The sequence below is a fragment of the Chlamydotis macqueenii genome, chromosome 5 (assembly GCF_036417535.1).
Source record: "Chlamydotis macqueenii isolate bChlMac1 chromosome 5, bChlMac1.mat, whole genome shotgun sequence".
Lineage (NCBI taxonomy): Eukaryota > Metazoa > Chordata > Aves > Otidiformes > Otididae > Chlamydotis > Chlamydotis macqueenii.
Window position 1 is genome coordinate 38304737 of NC_141560.1, and position 14980 is coordinate 38319716.

The 14980-nt window shown below is 46.1% G+C and overlaps 1 protein-coding gene across 2 annotated transcripts in view; it reads left to right on the forward strand.

The window, feature by feature from the left end:
* Positions 1–14627, forward strand: part of PLEKHD1 (pleckstrin homology and coiled-coil domain containing D1) — a 28361-nt gene extending 13734 nt beyond the window's left edge. Inside the window, exons 6-14 of one of the 2 annotated variants that reach the window (XM_086748666.1) lie at positions 842–933; positions 2894–2946; positions 4853–4947; positions 5853–5946; positions 7282–7460; positions 8207–8339; positions 9554–9698; positions 11405–11558; positions 12145–14627. In XM_086748666.1, coding sequence (XP_086604792.1) covers positions 842–933; positions 2894–2946; positions 4853–4947; positions 5853–5946; positions 7282–7460; positions 8207–8339; positions 9554–9698; positions 11405–11558; positions 12145–12187 — 988 coding nt within the window. In that variant the 3' untranslated portion in view covers positions 12188–14627. The remainder of the gene's footprint in view (positions 1–841; positions 934–2893; positions 2947–4852; positions 4948–5852; positions 5947–7281; positions 7461–8206; positions 8340–9553; positions 9699–11404; positions 11559–12144) is intronic. The other variant, XM_010123155.2, reaches the window with a different exon arrangement.
* Positions 14628–14980: the final 353 nt, after the last annotated feature.

The following is a 14980-nucleotide window of genomic DNA, read 5'->3' on the forward strand; positions in this document are numbered from 1 at the left end:
TCAATCAGTAATGGGCATCTGTTCCACAGGCCTTTTTTGCAGCTTAGTTTCATAATGTGTTCAAGGGACCTTGAGATCCTCTGGCCAATGGTCCTACAGTAACACAAGGCATTCTTTGCATATGCCTGCTTCCTTTAACTCTCTGTACTTGCCAGCATCTTGTTTGGCTTTTATCTGTGGTTCTTTGTCATTTTTACAGGGAGAGGCGCTTAACTCACAGTGTACAGCGAGACACCAAATCCTAGTGGCTTACAAATTTAGGAGAGGAGGGATTGAGTTGTTCCAGGGTGGACGATGGACACCAGAAAGGCTGAAGATAGAAGGCTATGGGAAGGAGTCAATAACTGGTTGCTGTTTGAGGGAGATGAGTGGCTATAGCAGCAAAATATTGGAAAGGCTGCAGAAGACAGTGTCATTGTCAGATGAGAAGTTAGCTGAGTTAAAAGCTAAGATCTGGTTCTAAAGTCTGCTGGGATCTATTTAATGGGTTCCAGGTACATCCTGTTGCAGTTGGAGGCTGTGCATGTGCTGGGTTGGTCTGGTGAGCTCTTAAGACTAAGCTCAGTGTAGAATCTCCAAAATACTGGAAAAGAAAGATTGAATAGTTGTGCAGTTTTGATGTACAGCTCCTGTATTTAAAAAACAACAAAAAAAAATTAAATGTCAGGAAAATATCTCCAATTAATTTGTGCAGCAAAAAAAAAAATAGAGAATTACTGTCCTAACTGATGAGAGCCTGTGTGTTTGAATTCCTTGGTAGGCTGCTAGGCTGAGTCCCCTGCCTTGCTCTGTGGGACTCTCAGCTCTCTTACATTGTCTGCTTTGTGTCTGCTCTCCCTAGGACTTGGAAGAATGCCCAGCTAGGAGAAGCCATGATCGAGAGCCTGGAAGCCCAAGGACTGCAGCTGGCCAAGGAGAAACAGGAGTATTTAGGTAGGAAACTCTTACTTCCAAAAGCCATAAACACCAAAATATCCATTTTGCTTTTCTGGAGCTGTCAATGTGGTCAAGCCAAGCACCTACAGGTTTTTACTGTTGACTTCTACTGATTGAAGCTTTTTGAGTAGTCAGCAGCTGAAATTAGGTTTTGAAGGGAGTCAAAACATGAAAAAGCTAAGGTAAGATCTGGACATCTGTGTGGAGCGTGAAAGGAAGAACATGCTTTGGCCAGAATGCTGCAGTACTGCAGCTCCTGATGACTGCGCTGTACAAAGGTTTGTGGCCCCAGAGAAGTTTGCATGTGCTAATTTCAGCTGCTCACCAGGGAATGTATCCTGGGGATAACAGGAGGAAAATTAGAAAGAGGAAAGTTTTGTCAAGACATTATTTTTGCCACCACCAGAGCAGACTAAAGAGCCTAAGAGACTAAAGAGGGCCACAGTTCAATAAAAGACAAGGTGATGGAGGAATAGAGGAATACACGTTTTGTGGCAAACAGGAGATATTTGGAATATAAAAATATATATTTCACTGAGTTCTTTCATCCATGACAAGAACATTCAGAGCTGGTCACAGTTGGTTACTTTCTTTTGACAGCAATTGTCTATTTATTCCTGTATAACTGCTGAGGCTTCTGCCTCTTTAGCCTTGCCTTCAATGATCTGTGTCTGTCCTGTAGTGAAGCTCTGAGGTCAGGCACTGCTCCTGGCAGCAGGTCAAGGCTCTCTGGAAAAGGCAAACGCTGCTCTGGGGAATGCCCTGAATCCCACTGGAGTTGCCTTCCACCTGTCCCCCACCCAGCTGGGATCCGCGTTTCTCCCTCAGGCAGGGACTTTGCTTTAGCCCATCTAGCCTTGGGCTTGCCCCCCACCCCCAGGAAGGGCAGAAGAGGGAAGGTGGGAGAGCCTCTGTATAATCACAGCGCCTCTGGGCTGGGTCCTGGTAAGGAGGAAAGGGGCGAAAGTGGGAAGGCAGCAGCGGTGGTTAGCACAGCTCTAGTAACACTATTGCTCTGGCTCCTGGAGCCCTGCTGTGGGCAGGAGGTAGAGCTCTGCATTCCTCCCAGCAGTAGTAATACGCCAGCAGTAGTCATCCCTTCAGGTCCCCAGGACAAAGGAAACTGGTAGCGTCCTCCTCACCTGATATGGGGAAGACTTACAAGGTGCTACAGTGAACCTGCCTGTGCTCACACGGCAGCTGGGTAGCAGAGCTGGGAGCTAAGCCCTAGGCTTAACTAGGAGGAGTGTGTTTCTGTCTAGCTCCCTGTTAGCATGACTAAGAGCTGCCTAAGGCAGAGCTTTTGTTAAAGGTCAGTGTGGCAGAACGTGCATACATGAGGTCACAGTGTGTCTGGTGGAAATGTGTCCTTGTCAGTAGATAAGAGCAACTGATCTTGAGGGGAACTATTCACAGCCACAAGTTTTTTGGCTAAGTTAGGGGATTGATTTCTGGGCTCGGCTGGGACATCCCAAAGTGACAATAGGGAGCTGGCAGTGATGTCCAGGGGGCTGAAGGAGAAGGCGACGTGCTAGGCGAGTAGGGATGGGACACTGAGCTGCAGGAGGAGAGCTGACACTGCTGCGATCCTCTGCACCCACTTAACCTTTCTGTGCCTTTGCTTCCTCATGTGTGAAGCAGAGATAAGGATATTTTCCTGACTCAGACAGAGGATGGCGACGGTCAGTTCGTTAATGCTCCTTACGAACATTGAGAGGAAACCTTAGAAGGAGTACACAACAATATGGTCATTTAGTTTCATTAAGTTATTTGGCAGGAGGGAAATTACAGAACATCCCATTAGTGTCTTCTCAGCCTTTGGAGCCTCCCAGATCACATGGAGTAACAGGGAACGCTGTATTTTCAAGCTCCAGTCAGTGTTTCACACTCACAAATATCCCCAGGATATACATTGCTTTTCTCTGCATTTGACCTTTATGTGTCTGTGTGTTGGCAGATAAGCTAATGGAAGAAACAGAAGAGCTGTGTCTGCAGAGGGAGCAAAAAGAGGTGAGTGTTCCTCACAAGCCAAGTCCCTTCATCTTCCATATGGCAGGACTGGGAGATTGGGAGTTGTTAGTTTGAGAGCACACCAGGTTTCAGGGAGGGAGGCTACAGAGCCAGAAAAGTCTCCAACCAACCTCTGGACCCTGTGGATGAAGAGAGGAATAGGAGCCATGGCATGGAGTGGGTCCTGGAGGTGTATCCCCGCTCCCCTTCCCAGGCACTTTCCATGCAGTGTGCTTGCGATTATGTTTCCAGGAGGACCAGGGAGGGAGATCACATTAAATTCATATTCACTGAGTTGAATTAAACACTTGCTATTTTGTAGATTCAAGAGGACTCTGGCAATGATCTTGTCTGTCTCCCAGTTAGAAAGCAAATAAACAGCCCTGGCGTTGTTCTAGTGTAGAGATGTGAAAGAGACTGTGAGAAGCAAGGGGCAGCAAAAAGCAATGTGTTTTGTTCTTTGGACACACTAGAGATGGGGAGAATAATAAATGTGTACTAGGGAAAACTCAAGAGAGTGCTCCCATATTATACCTTAGTTTATCAAGTCTATTGTTTTTTTTTCCAAACTGCTCCTAACTTATATTTACTTAATATAATAAAAGTAGCTCATTCTCATATTTACACCAAATCTATACTGTTTTTTGTAGAATCATCATAAAGTTATTGCAACATAGCTTTACAAATCAGTTGTCCTTTTACATGGTAGGAAAGCCTGCGTGGATATAGACCACCACACTGCAATCTTGCAACCTGCTGCATGCTCTCTTCTCCAGTTAATCCAAAATGACTGTCACCCCTCTTTAGCAGAGGACAGCAATGCTGACCTAGGCTTCTTGGGTCTCTTTTTCTTGTGTACACTTCTGCAGAGCTAAAGTCCAAAGGTGGCTTGGACACCCCTTTAGGGCTGAGCTACTTCTGCCTTTGCAGGGAAACATCACTTTCTGGTGAGGTAGCCTGCTGTACAACCCCCCAGCCAAAGGGAGGGAGGGACATGCCCTTGTCTAAAGACCCTGCAACAAAGCTCTGCTCTTGCAAAGCCACACACGGTATCTCCATTGCCCACAAAGAGAAGGTGGGACCAGGTTTGTCTGAAGGCATTTGTTACTGGTGAAGGAATTAACATATAGCTCACTGAGTGTGGCGATCTGACCTGCTGTGAGCCTGAGGCTTCAGACCAGTATGTTGGGAAAGCAGCTTGAACCATGTATCTGCACCGTGGAGCAAGAGTCTTATTATGAATTTATTTGGCATCAATGCTGTTTCATGACCTGCCTAGGCCTGCAGCAGGAGTTCTGCCTAGCAGCTAAGGCTGCAAGGGGACCTGGCTGGGAGCAGCACCCTCGTTATACTTTGTCCCTGTCTCCCTCCATCTGCAGTAGGTCTCAGTACAGCGGCTTCCTCTAGACTTGGGGAAGAGATTGTTTCACTGCTTGAGGAGAGCTTGTGGTATTCAGTGCTCTTTAAGCATGGTTTTATTAGCACAGTGACAGACTGATTAAACTGTGCAAAGCTGTAACTGCACAGTTTGTGTTTTCCTGTCCCATCCCCTGGAGATGGGAAGCAGGGCTGAGCGAGTAGAATTATCACACTTCAGGTGCAGCAGTGCTGGCGCTGTCACATCCCTGTCCGGCTTTGTGTACCTTCTGTGTATGTGCAGCAGAGCTGATCTGTGCAGGGAGCATGTCTGGGATTTCCAGGTGCCTGCTAGCCTGGCTGGGACTTGTGGGTGTCTGGAAATCCTCAAGCAATGTTCAATTTCTTCTAATTACCCCTGGACAAAAGTGTGGTGGAATCGGACACCCCGTGGCTCTACATAGCTCAGGTTAGAAGTTCTAGGCATTGTTAACAGGAAAGCCTTTCCTAACTGTAAGCGTGTCCCTTCCTGTCTTCTCTTTCGGTCCAGGAACTCGAGCGTCTGAACCAGGTCCTGGAAGCAGAGAAGCACCAGTTTGAAGAGGTGGTACGGGAGCTGCGGCTGGAGCAGGAGCAGATCAGACGGTAAGGTGGCAAACTGTGCAGGCCAGGAAAAGGACACAAACTCCCACACTAGGCAGAAATGCTACTGTGGTGGTGAATCAAAACAGTTTATAAAATCAACCTATTTTGTGCATATTGACCAAAACAGGAATTCTTGAGATCTGTTTACCTCCATTTGCTATCACTTATGTGAGCTATAGAATACAGCTTAGTTTCGTTTTGCATTCAGGGCTCCAGCAACTTCATTTTCAAAGGGCTTGGACATGAGCAAACCCAGATTAGTCAGGGTAGCATGGCAATGGACAGGTGCTAGAGGATTTCAGAGGCAATTAGTTTGACCAGCCATGTGAGCTCCAGGCATCTGAATCTGGTTTTCCACCATCAGCTGAATGACACTGGGTGGATGATGAAGTTGCCTCACCAAGAATTATTTTGTCATTTTAAGAGTTACACTATGCAAAATATGAACAGTAAAAGTATTTAGAACGGGAAGGATCCAAGTGCTTTGCCCTGAGTGTTGAAAGGGCATGTTTTGCCATTGCCCTCTTTTTTTTACCTTTTCACTTCCAAAATAACATCTCAGAAAAGCCAGTGTGATTTTTTACAAACGATTTTTGTTTCATAGACCTACAAATGCTTAGAGGTGACTGCCCAGTCTGAGCTCTTCCAGTTGCAACCGTGGCCCTGCCCTTGCTAGAGAAGCACACTAACGCTTGGCTTTGGTTTGACGGTCAGGAGGCATGGTGAAGTTCCTGGACTGTTCAAGGCGTGATGCTTCCTGGCAAGCTCCTGACTCTCCTAGGGCTGCCTGTACCAACCACCGGTCACAGGTCCTGCACTATGAGATCCACAGCCTCCGCAGTCTGAGCGCGGTCTGTGGGTCTAGTGTTCCCCTGCGATAGCTATCACCTTTTCTGCTTCTTTAGGGAGCTAGAGCTCACAGCCCGCTCCCTTAAAGGAGTGGAGGAAGAAAAGAAAGAGTTGCGAAGCCTGACACAGTCCTTACAGAAAACCCTAGAGGTGAGTGACTGCTTTTCCCATCTGAATGACAGCATTTTGGGAACAATCCATCAGAACTGACCAGAGCTGAAAATAAATGCTGTCTCGTGGAATGGATCTAACATCCACTAGTGCCAGAGTTAAGTCCTGCATGGATGAACAGCTTCGTTTGGTACCTGATAGGAAGGTCAAAATCCCCTGCAGAAAAGGACTAGAAGTGGCACAGAGCCCAGCAGAACCAAACTTTTCTCAGCAGTACCAGGTGGTGAGATGTAGGACAATAACCATGAGTTGCAGTTTGGGAAGCTCAAGTTGAACACTAGAGAGAGACTTTTCATCAGACAGGCAGAGAGTGAGGTGAGAGAGGGCTGAGGAGCCTCCATCTTGGAAGGTTTTCACAACTCAACAGTAGAAAGCCACAGCTGACCATATCTTGCTGTGCTGACAGACCAGCTTGGAACAGGAGGCTGGACTAGAGCCTACACAACAGTCCCTTCCAGCCAACATGACGATAATTCTGTGATAGCTTTCTGATTTTTGTTTTGTTTTGTTTTTTCAACTGCAACTCCCTAAGTCCTGGTGGAAATTGGAGCGGCAGAGAGGTGTTCCATGTTCACAGAAGGGAGCATGGTTCCCAGAGAATCATGTACCATACAGGAATTTAGGAAATGGAGTGTTGATATATTAAACCCTTTCCTTACTTGGTATGAGTCTAGTAGATTGGTGGAAAGTGGCTTTTCTAAATGTATATTTTTTGTGAAGTTTCCACACAGCTGGCCTTCTGAAGCCTCAATGTCATCCTTAATGTTCGTGTCAGATCCTGCAAGTTTGTCCAAAAATCTGTTGCTGATGTTCCTTTGATCTCTTCTCCTTACCCATAGTTATGGGTATGAAAAAGAACTGGGAAGCTAGGGAAGGACCATTCGTGCCTCAGTAGCACACCAGACCGAACACTTCACAGGAAAATGGCATGATATGTCCTATTACGCGCAATTAGAAGTACCACAAAGGGGATGCCTCTAGTTCACACTGAGGAGCAAGGTGAGGAGAGAAGGCAGGGAAGGTGCTTGCATTGGTGATGCACAAGAGTCCAGTCCCTGAGCTGGGTCCAAACTAGCATATCATGTCAAAGGAGCCTGCAGGTCTCACTCTCCCTTGCATAGTGAAGGCTATGGTGGAGGCTTGCTTCTTGTGAGGCAGGTATGAAATGAAAAGCAGATTTTGTTATTCCTGTTTTTAACCTGAATGAGGCATGTGGATGTAAGGATGGAGGGACTCAATAGGGAGAAGCCAGGTAGGAAGAGGAGCAGAAATGTTAGAGTTGGCTGATACTCACAATCTCTGCCCTTCTTCAAGGAGCTCTCCCTGGAAAAGCAGCAAATGCTAGAGATGCTGGAAGAAAATGAGAGCCAGCTCCCACCTTCAACCAGCCCCAGCAAGGAGCAAAGCCCCATCTGGGGCCTGCACTGCAGCCTGCGACAGATTGAAGAGAAGATGCAGCAACTTCTGGAGGAGAAACTCCTGGCAGAGAAGAGGTAAAGTGAGGCAGGGGCTCTTATGCTGGTGCCAGAGACAGGGATGTGGGACAAGTGAGATCCAGTGTTGAAGAGGTTGGTGGGAAAAGAGGTAGTTTTCCCCCTCACAGGTGGGAGGCAATCAGAAAGGATATGGCTAAATATTTCCAGGCTTAAAACTGGAATAACTTCAAACTGTTCCCTTGTTTATCCTGAGGCTTGCAGAGAGGCAAGGTGCTTTATAATTTCCATTCTTGGGTGCAGTAAAGGGAAGAGGACACTTCTGCCCTACTCAGGCTTAGTGGTGCCAAATGACATGACTATCTGCTGACTTGCTTTTTGGTTACCCACACAACACAAATCTGGAAGGTTGTCTGGTTCCCGTGGCAGGAGTTCAGGTTATAAACACTTCAGAGGGGATAGTGAGGCAGGACAGCTGAACTTGTTGCTGCTGCTTGGGCTTGCTCCTTTCAAATCAGAACTTAGGCACTTTAGGCACTTAAGCATTTATGGACTTGTCCGTAAGAAGTGTTTGGTGCTTCTGGACCTCGTCTCGGGGCTGAGAATGTTCCATTCAAGAACTGTCCACCTGGCTTTCTCTAGCAATGCCTATGTTAAAGTGTAACACAGACAGTGCTGCCATTAGCACCTCTTTGCTCAGGGCAGCCAGGTAGTTTAGCACTCCCATCACAGTACTGAGCCCCTTCCTACCTGTGAGTTGTGCTGGGGTGGGACTGGTCATTTTCCTTTGCTGTGCCGTGCACTAGGATGAAGGAGAACGAGGAGCGGTCCCGAGCACTGGAGGAGGAGAGGGAGTTTTACTCTTCCCAGTCGCAAGCGCTGCAGAACTCGCTCTCGGAGCTGACTGCGGAGAAGCAGCAGACAGAGAGAGACCTCAAGGTATCCCTTGTGTATGTCACACATTGCTGTCCCTGGGCCCAGGGTTCTCTCATTTTCCCTTTCAGTTCATCCTCTATCAAGTGGGAGACTTGGTTTTATTTTCTTTTCATTTTGTGGTTGCAAATCTTCATTTGCTATGCTTCATATAATGAAGTAACACATGAAGTTTCCATGTTGTATTTATGTACACCTACTATTTACTTTCTCATTCTGAGGCCTGAATAACTGATTCAGTAAAAAGTATTTTCATCTGCTACTATGAAAGCATCATCTAAAGACAGAAGGAGGGAAAGAAAGTAAGAGGAAAGTAGACACAATCAAGAATAAAGATTATTTCAAAGAAATGCTAATATGGACATTGCAGAACTAAGCAGAAATATTCCCTCCTTGCTTGTGCTCAGAGAATCAATCTTAAGATTTGTAAATCTTCAGGAACCTTTGCATGAACTTAAGTTCAAAAGCAGAGGAATGCAGGTGAGGTACCAGCCCTCTTTTGTTATCTCAGTAATGGAAGATACCGTCATCTATGCAAAGGTAGTTGGACAAAGTATGCTATTTTATTTTAATCTAAATAATGTAAAGTTTATGCTTATTATTGGCTCTTTGACACTGAACCTCCTTCTACAAATATTTTGTCCAAAAAACCCCAATTCTTTTTCTTGCATCTCCAAGATTTTCTTATCCTGTACCCTTCCACTTGGCCAAACTAAAGCTAGGTTGACCTAAGCTCTACTAGTTATTCTCATTTACTAAGCTGCTACTGATGTTACCCTTTATTTTGAACTTTTCTTGTGTTTTGTTTCTGAAACCAAGTACTCTACACCCTTTTGTGGAAACTGACTGCCTTTATCTCAAATCCATCTCCGCTAGAAAGATGTCCTGTTCCTGCTCAGCTGCAAGTACTTGCATAAGCACAAATCCATGTGTTGAAATACCATCTCTGATTCCACATAGTTCAGATGATGAGAGGGATGCTGTGAAAATTGAAGTCAGAGTAAAGGCGAATTATTAAAATAATCTGGACTTCAAATTCACATACTGTCTGAAGACATGAGGAACAACTTTCATGTAGTCTTACAATATTTTTATTGGTTTTCCTTAGTGTTATCTGTTCATTTTCATCTGCTTGGTGGGTCCCTCACAGACCTTGTGAGTTAGCAGGATGGTTATGGAGATGCAAGCTGTTTTTCAGCGATGCTTATTCTCTTCCTCAGGCTGAGGTAAAGGTGCGCATGGATCTGGAGAAGCGACTGAGAGAAGCCGAGGAAGCATTGCAGAGCTTGGAACAAGGTTTAAATTCTCTGGATCGCAACAAGGAGAAAGAGGAGAAGATGAAAGCAGATGTCAGCAACTTGAGAAGTCAGTCAGTCATCCATCCTCTCTACTGATCAGCAAGATCTGAGAGAGGAAATATTTTTGTGTCTGGGAAGATGGGTAGCAATAAATTCCCAAATTAGCAAAGCTGCACATAATGTTCTTTCCCAACTCCTTGTACCTCAACCATACCTCTCTTTCGAGAGGCCAGAATGTGCTATGCAGGCACCTGGTGTTTTGCCCTCAAATGTTGGGTGGAAGACAAACCTAGGGGCAGAGATAAGCAAATACTTTCCAAAATGTCAAACAGGGAAGCTGTGGCAGAGCTGTAATGACTGACTAGGTTTGAGTTAGGAGGAGTCCCTTGATTCCCCTCAATACAGTCTTTTCTCAGTCTTGGTTACAAGAACATCAGCAGTTTAAGGAGGACTGTGGTTGCTGTAGGAACGTGCTGGTAGGTCACTCAGCGGGTGAAATTTGAATCGTTCAGATCAGATCAGAGCTGAATCACTGCATCAGCCCAGCACTGCTGTGCTGTGACAACTGCAGTCCACAGGTCAGGTGTAAGACTTGGGTTCCTCACAGCTTATCCTTGTATCTTTGCCTGGGGGCATTACCCTAGCATCTTGCCTGAGTCAGGTTTGGGAATTGACATTAGTAGCTTCAATTGGGTGAAGTCTTGCTTGTTTTCCATCCTCAAGTACAGTGCAAAGGGAAGCTGTTATGAAGATGCTGTATCTGTGCAGTTAAGGCTTCATTTCAGTGAAATGTATTGGGTCAATACAGAAAAGTAAAAAATTCCTGTGGCATTCTGAGCACTGTTACCTTTGTAAGTATAAACACTTGTGTAACAGTTTTATATATACACGCATATTTATAAATTTTATATATATATGTAGATAAAATAAGTATTATTCAGTAGTTTCTACATCAGATTTCTAAACTGAGACAAAAGGGCATGATTCTGAACTTTATCCCACTGGCTCAGAGCCATGGTAGGAAAACAGAGCTAAAGTGGATGTGCTGAGCTCTGCATTCAGCTAGAGCTGAGCTACCTGCACAGGGCATAAGTGAGTAACCTCTGGCACTGAATGTTTCCTGACATTAATTTCCAATCTTAGATTTTGGGAGATGTTTTCTTCAGAAGAATGAAAATGTACTAATGAGCAAAACACTAGAGAAAGTGAGGGACCAGCAGTCCCTTTAACGTCAGTCCCAGCACAGATTGCCTTAGTCCTTCCAAGTGATTCCTGCAGCTCTGCCCTGCCCTTTCAAGCAGGAGTTGAGGTGCATCAGCAAACCCTCTGAACAGTAAGGGGCCAGCAGCAGGCAGGAGGACAGCAAGACTGGAATGGCAGAAGACATGACAATTAGTTTGGACACGAGGCTTTGCATGGAGCCTGTTATGTATGTATGTGCTAATATCTGAGAGCTAAGAAGTTTTATCATAATATCAGAGGCTTTTGGCAGTTGAATCATGAGCAGTTGTGGGAATGATTGATGGGGAATGGATGGTTGCAGTTCTTTCTATAATTTGAGTATGCATTAGTTGGGGACTGGAGGGTTTTTGTCACTGTGAATTTGTTCATTCTGATGATGCTCTGGAGCTTCATGAATTGTTATTCGTGAAGATCTAGGGAAGCATTGACCATCATTACCTGGCTCAGCCCATCAGCGAGTGCAGTCCCTCATGACTGGTTCATTGCTTGAAGTGTCTCCCATCACTGCTCACAGTGGTGTCTCCTCCTCAGAGTTCTTTGAAGAGTGCATCCGCAATGCTGAGCTGGAGGCCAAGATGCCCGTGATCATGAAGAACTCTGTGTACATCCACAAGGCTGCCACTCGTCGCATAAAGAGCTGCCGCTTCCACCGCCGGAGAGCCAGTGCTTCATGGAATGACTGTAGGTATTGAGCAGCTTCTTCCTCTATATCCTGCAGGAGCAGATATGTACAGATGGGGCTGACAGACAAGTAAGGTCTGCAAATGTGGTTCATATTCCCTAGTAGCAGAATGGAGCTACAGAGAAACTTGGAGCTTCCTTATCGAGAGAGCAGGCAGTGAGTCTCCGTATTGGTCTCTTCATGTCTATTGATAGGTAACTGCTGTGATGGTCCCCGGCTCCTAAAAAAACACATGCTCAAAGCTGACTTAATCTGAATGCTTAAGCATAAACCGAGTTAGGTTGGAAGGGACACCTGGACATTGTCCAATCCAGTGCTCAGAGTGGCTACATGCAAGGTTAAATCAGATTCTATGTAGAACTCTGAATCAGAGGCAGCTGTAAGGAAGAAAAGTGTGTTTCCATGCTGTCAATGTTCTCCTCCTCTGAAAACAGTAAGATGAAGTTGTTAGAGTGCAATGGTTAGCTCATCCCTTGCCAGGCTCTCAGTTGCGTTGATCGCATAGCTCGTGTGCTCTAGTGAAACTGTTGTCATTCATTTTGTGTCCCTGACTGCAAGTGCTGACCTTTCTGTTTTGCTCCTGTTTCAGTGAAGCAGTCCCAGTCCTTCATCTTCTCGCACGCAGAAGCTGAAAACATTGAAGGGCTGAAAGAAGCAGCCAAAAGGCTGAGCCGGGATCAGCACTTCAGGGAAACTCTCTATCAAATCATGAGGTCGCAAAAGGATTCTGCCTCGGGGAATGAAAAGTGACTTTTGTTGGGAGGGGCCTTCTGATCTCAACTTGCTGTTCAGCTCCGCAAAGATGAAGCCATTGGGCGCTAGGGTCAGAAGAGAGATTTTCCCTGTGGTGGGGAAAGTGGGGGAAAGTTGTGTGTAGGCAATTCCCTCAGTTAGTAGCGGCTTTGCTTTAGTTTGAATGCTCCCTGTAGCCTGGCAGACCTTCTCTGCTGATCACTCCAGATCTGTTTGCTTCAGCTGCTTACATTAAGCCATGTTTTGCCAAGATACCACGGTCGGTGTTAAAGTGAACCACAGGCCGAAGCTTAGGAAGTGCCTCGTCTTTCCTTTCCTGCCTAGTCTATCTGCCAAACACAAGTGCTTCCCTGAAAGCCCTTTATCAGCCTATGCTCCAGCTTGTGTAACTTCCCTGATCGGACACAGCTTACCCTGTTCTGCCTGATCCCCTCTAGGAAACAGCTCGCTGCACAGCCCCAGTCATCAGCACTTTGGTGGGGCACATTTCCTGAAGACCATGGCAGTCCCAGCCTCCCGAGCAAAGGCAATCATATCAAACACAGGGCAATCTCTTGATGCTACATCATTTCAAGCAAACAGTAGTGATGCAAGGTGAAGACAACCTGAAGAATGCTGTGGATTTGGCTCTGAGGAGGATCATGTGCAGAGAAGAGCTTATAGGTAACTCAGAGGCATTGATACAAGCTGGAGGGAGGGGTGCATTGTGCTGACTGTGGGCAGAACATCCTGGGACCACCTTAGCGCTGTTTTTGCATTGGGACATCTGGCTGTGTCACTGCCAGGAGGAGCAGAACTACGTGCTGCAGAAGGCGTTATCTATAGGCAGATTCACTGTGGAGGAGCCTTTGACTCAGCTCTGATGGCTTCCTCATCACTCCTGTAAAACATACTGGAGGACAAGTGGGTGAATGTACAGCAAAAAAACGCATTGTCACTTGGAGAATTAAACATTGCCAGCAGCAAGCAGTCAGGGCTGTGGAGCTGGGGAAGGTCATCTCTGTATGTGCTGCAGTGAATAGCCGGTGTCCAAGGCTTTATACTGCTCTCTACCAGTCCTCTTCATTGCCATCCAGGTTATCTTGGTCAAACTGGGACCTCTGGCAAGTCAAGGCTGGATTGAGAGAGGCACTGTGGACAGCTCTTTCAGAGGTGGGTTTCTGGCTGGCCTCCGTCCCCTCCCAGATGCTCACCATGTGGTTATTGCAGGGCAGGAGTGGCCCTGCATGTGGTCACCTTGTATGTTACAGGAGAGAAGTCACTTTGTTGTGGAAACCTTGCAGCCTCTCCCACCTTCCTGAAGCAAGCAGCTGGCTAATAATTATCCATGCTACAGTAACAGCGCTGTGGGGTGCTTACAGGGAATGTGACAAGCATGCTCAGAGTGATGCTGTTGTCCTTGTGGTATAAATGACACAAAGGTGAATGCAGGTAGCAGCAGAGGTACAGTTAGAGCTCAGGGGCTCTTAAGTGCAGATTTACTGGGGTTTTCAGGGCTGTACCCCTGGGTATTACATATGTCCAGTGACACCGGTGTAGCTGCTTACCTGTCCCATGCAGACTGTGATGCTGTCCAGTCCCAGGCTTTGACTTCTGGCCTCTTAAGCCATTCCCTACCAATTCAGTGCTGTTTCTAGGGAGAAATCAGGGATGAGTCAGGGGAGGGAGCTGTGGAAGGAAGCCAGTCAGAGGAGGGGCATTGATGCTGGGTGGAGGAGCGTACTGAGAGAGTGTGATGCTCCTGGAGGGAGTCACTCTGGTGTGACCAGAGGAAAAGCATTGAAGGCACAGTCTGTACTTTGCTTTTCAGGCAGTTACTGACCAGTATCCTTCTGCTACGCAATGGGAGGTTTTATATAATCAGAGGGTCCAGCACTGAAGGCTGACATTTTTGTGATCACAGGTGATGTGATAGGAAAAAATAATTTGTCTCTCTCCTCAATGTACCTGATCCTTCTGTGTTTTCTCCACTTGTGCTTGTGCACTGCAAAGCCACACATGAAGTCTTGCTCCTGCAAGGCTGAAGGGCTGTGAAAAAGCAATCTAGAGCTGGTTATTCTCTTTATGCTATCCTCACATAATCTCTGGTTATTTTCCAGTTACAAGGTCTATATTAAGTGATGCTGGAAGGGACAGAAAAAAGGACAGCCAGGGAGCGTATCTGTAATTCAGGCAGTTAGGAAAATCACCCTGTGGCTTATGAGTGCAGCACCTTTGCTCTATTACCATCAAAAGCCACAACATCAGACTTTACAGAAATATTGTATTCAGGAGGTAGCCACATTGGGTCTTCCTTTACTGTACATATTGACAGCAATAAATTAAATAAAAGTTACGCTGACACTAGAGTGTATTCCTGTGTGTTCTTGATACACTGTCACTGAAATGATGTTAAATTGCCTCTGCAGGAGTTGAGATAAATCATTGTGACACGCTAATTTACTGCTAGTGCACTTTCTCTGCTTCACTGAGTTGTTGTGCTATGCGCTGAACATCACCTCTCAAAAGGACTGGCTGTATGTAAAGTACTTTCACCCTTGCTACCCACTCCCACTTTTAAAATGTGTATAAAGTTCAAGACAAAATGTATCAATCATAAAGAAGAAATCTCCCGTTTGCTTGCCTGAAGCCAGTGAGCAGCTCTCTCTAACCACCAAGACACATCTTAAACC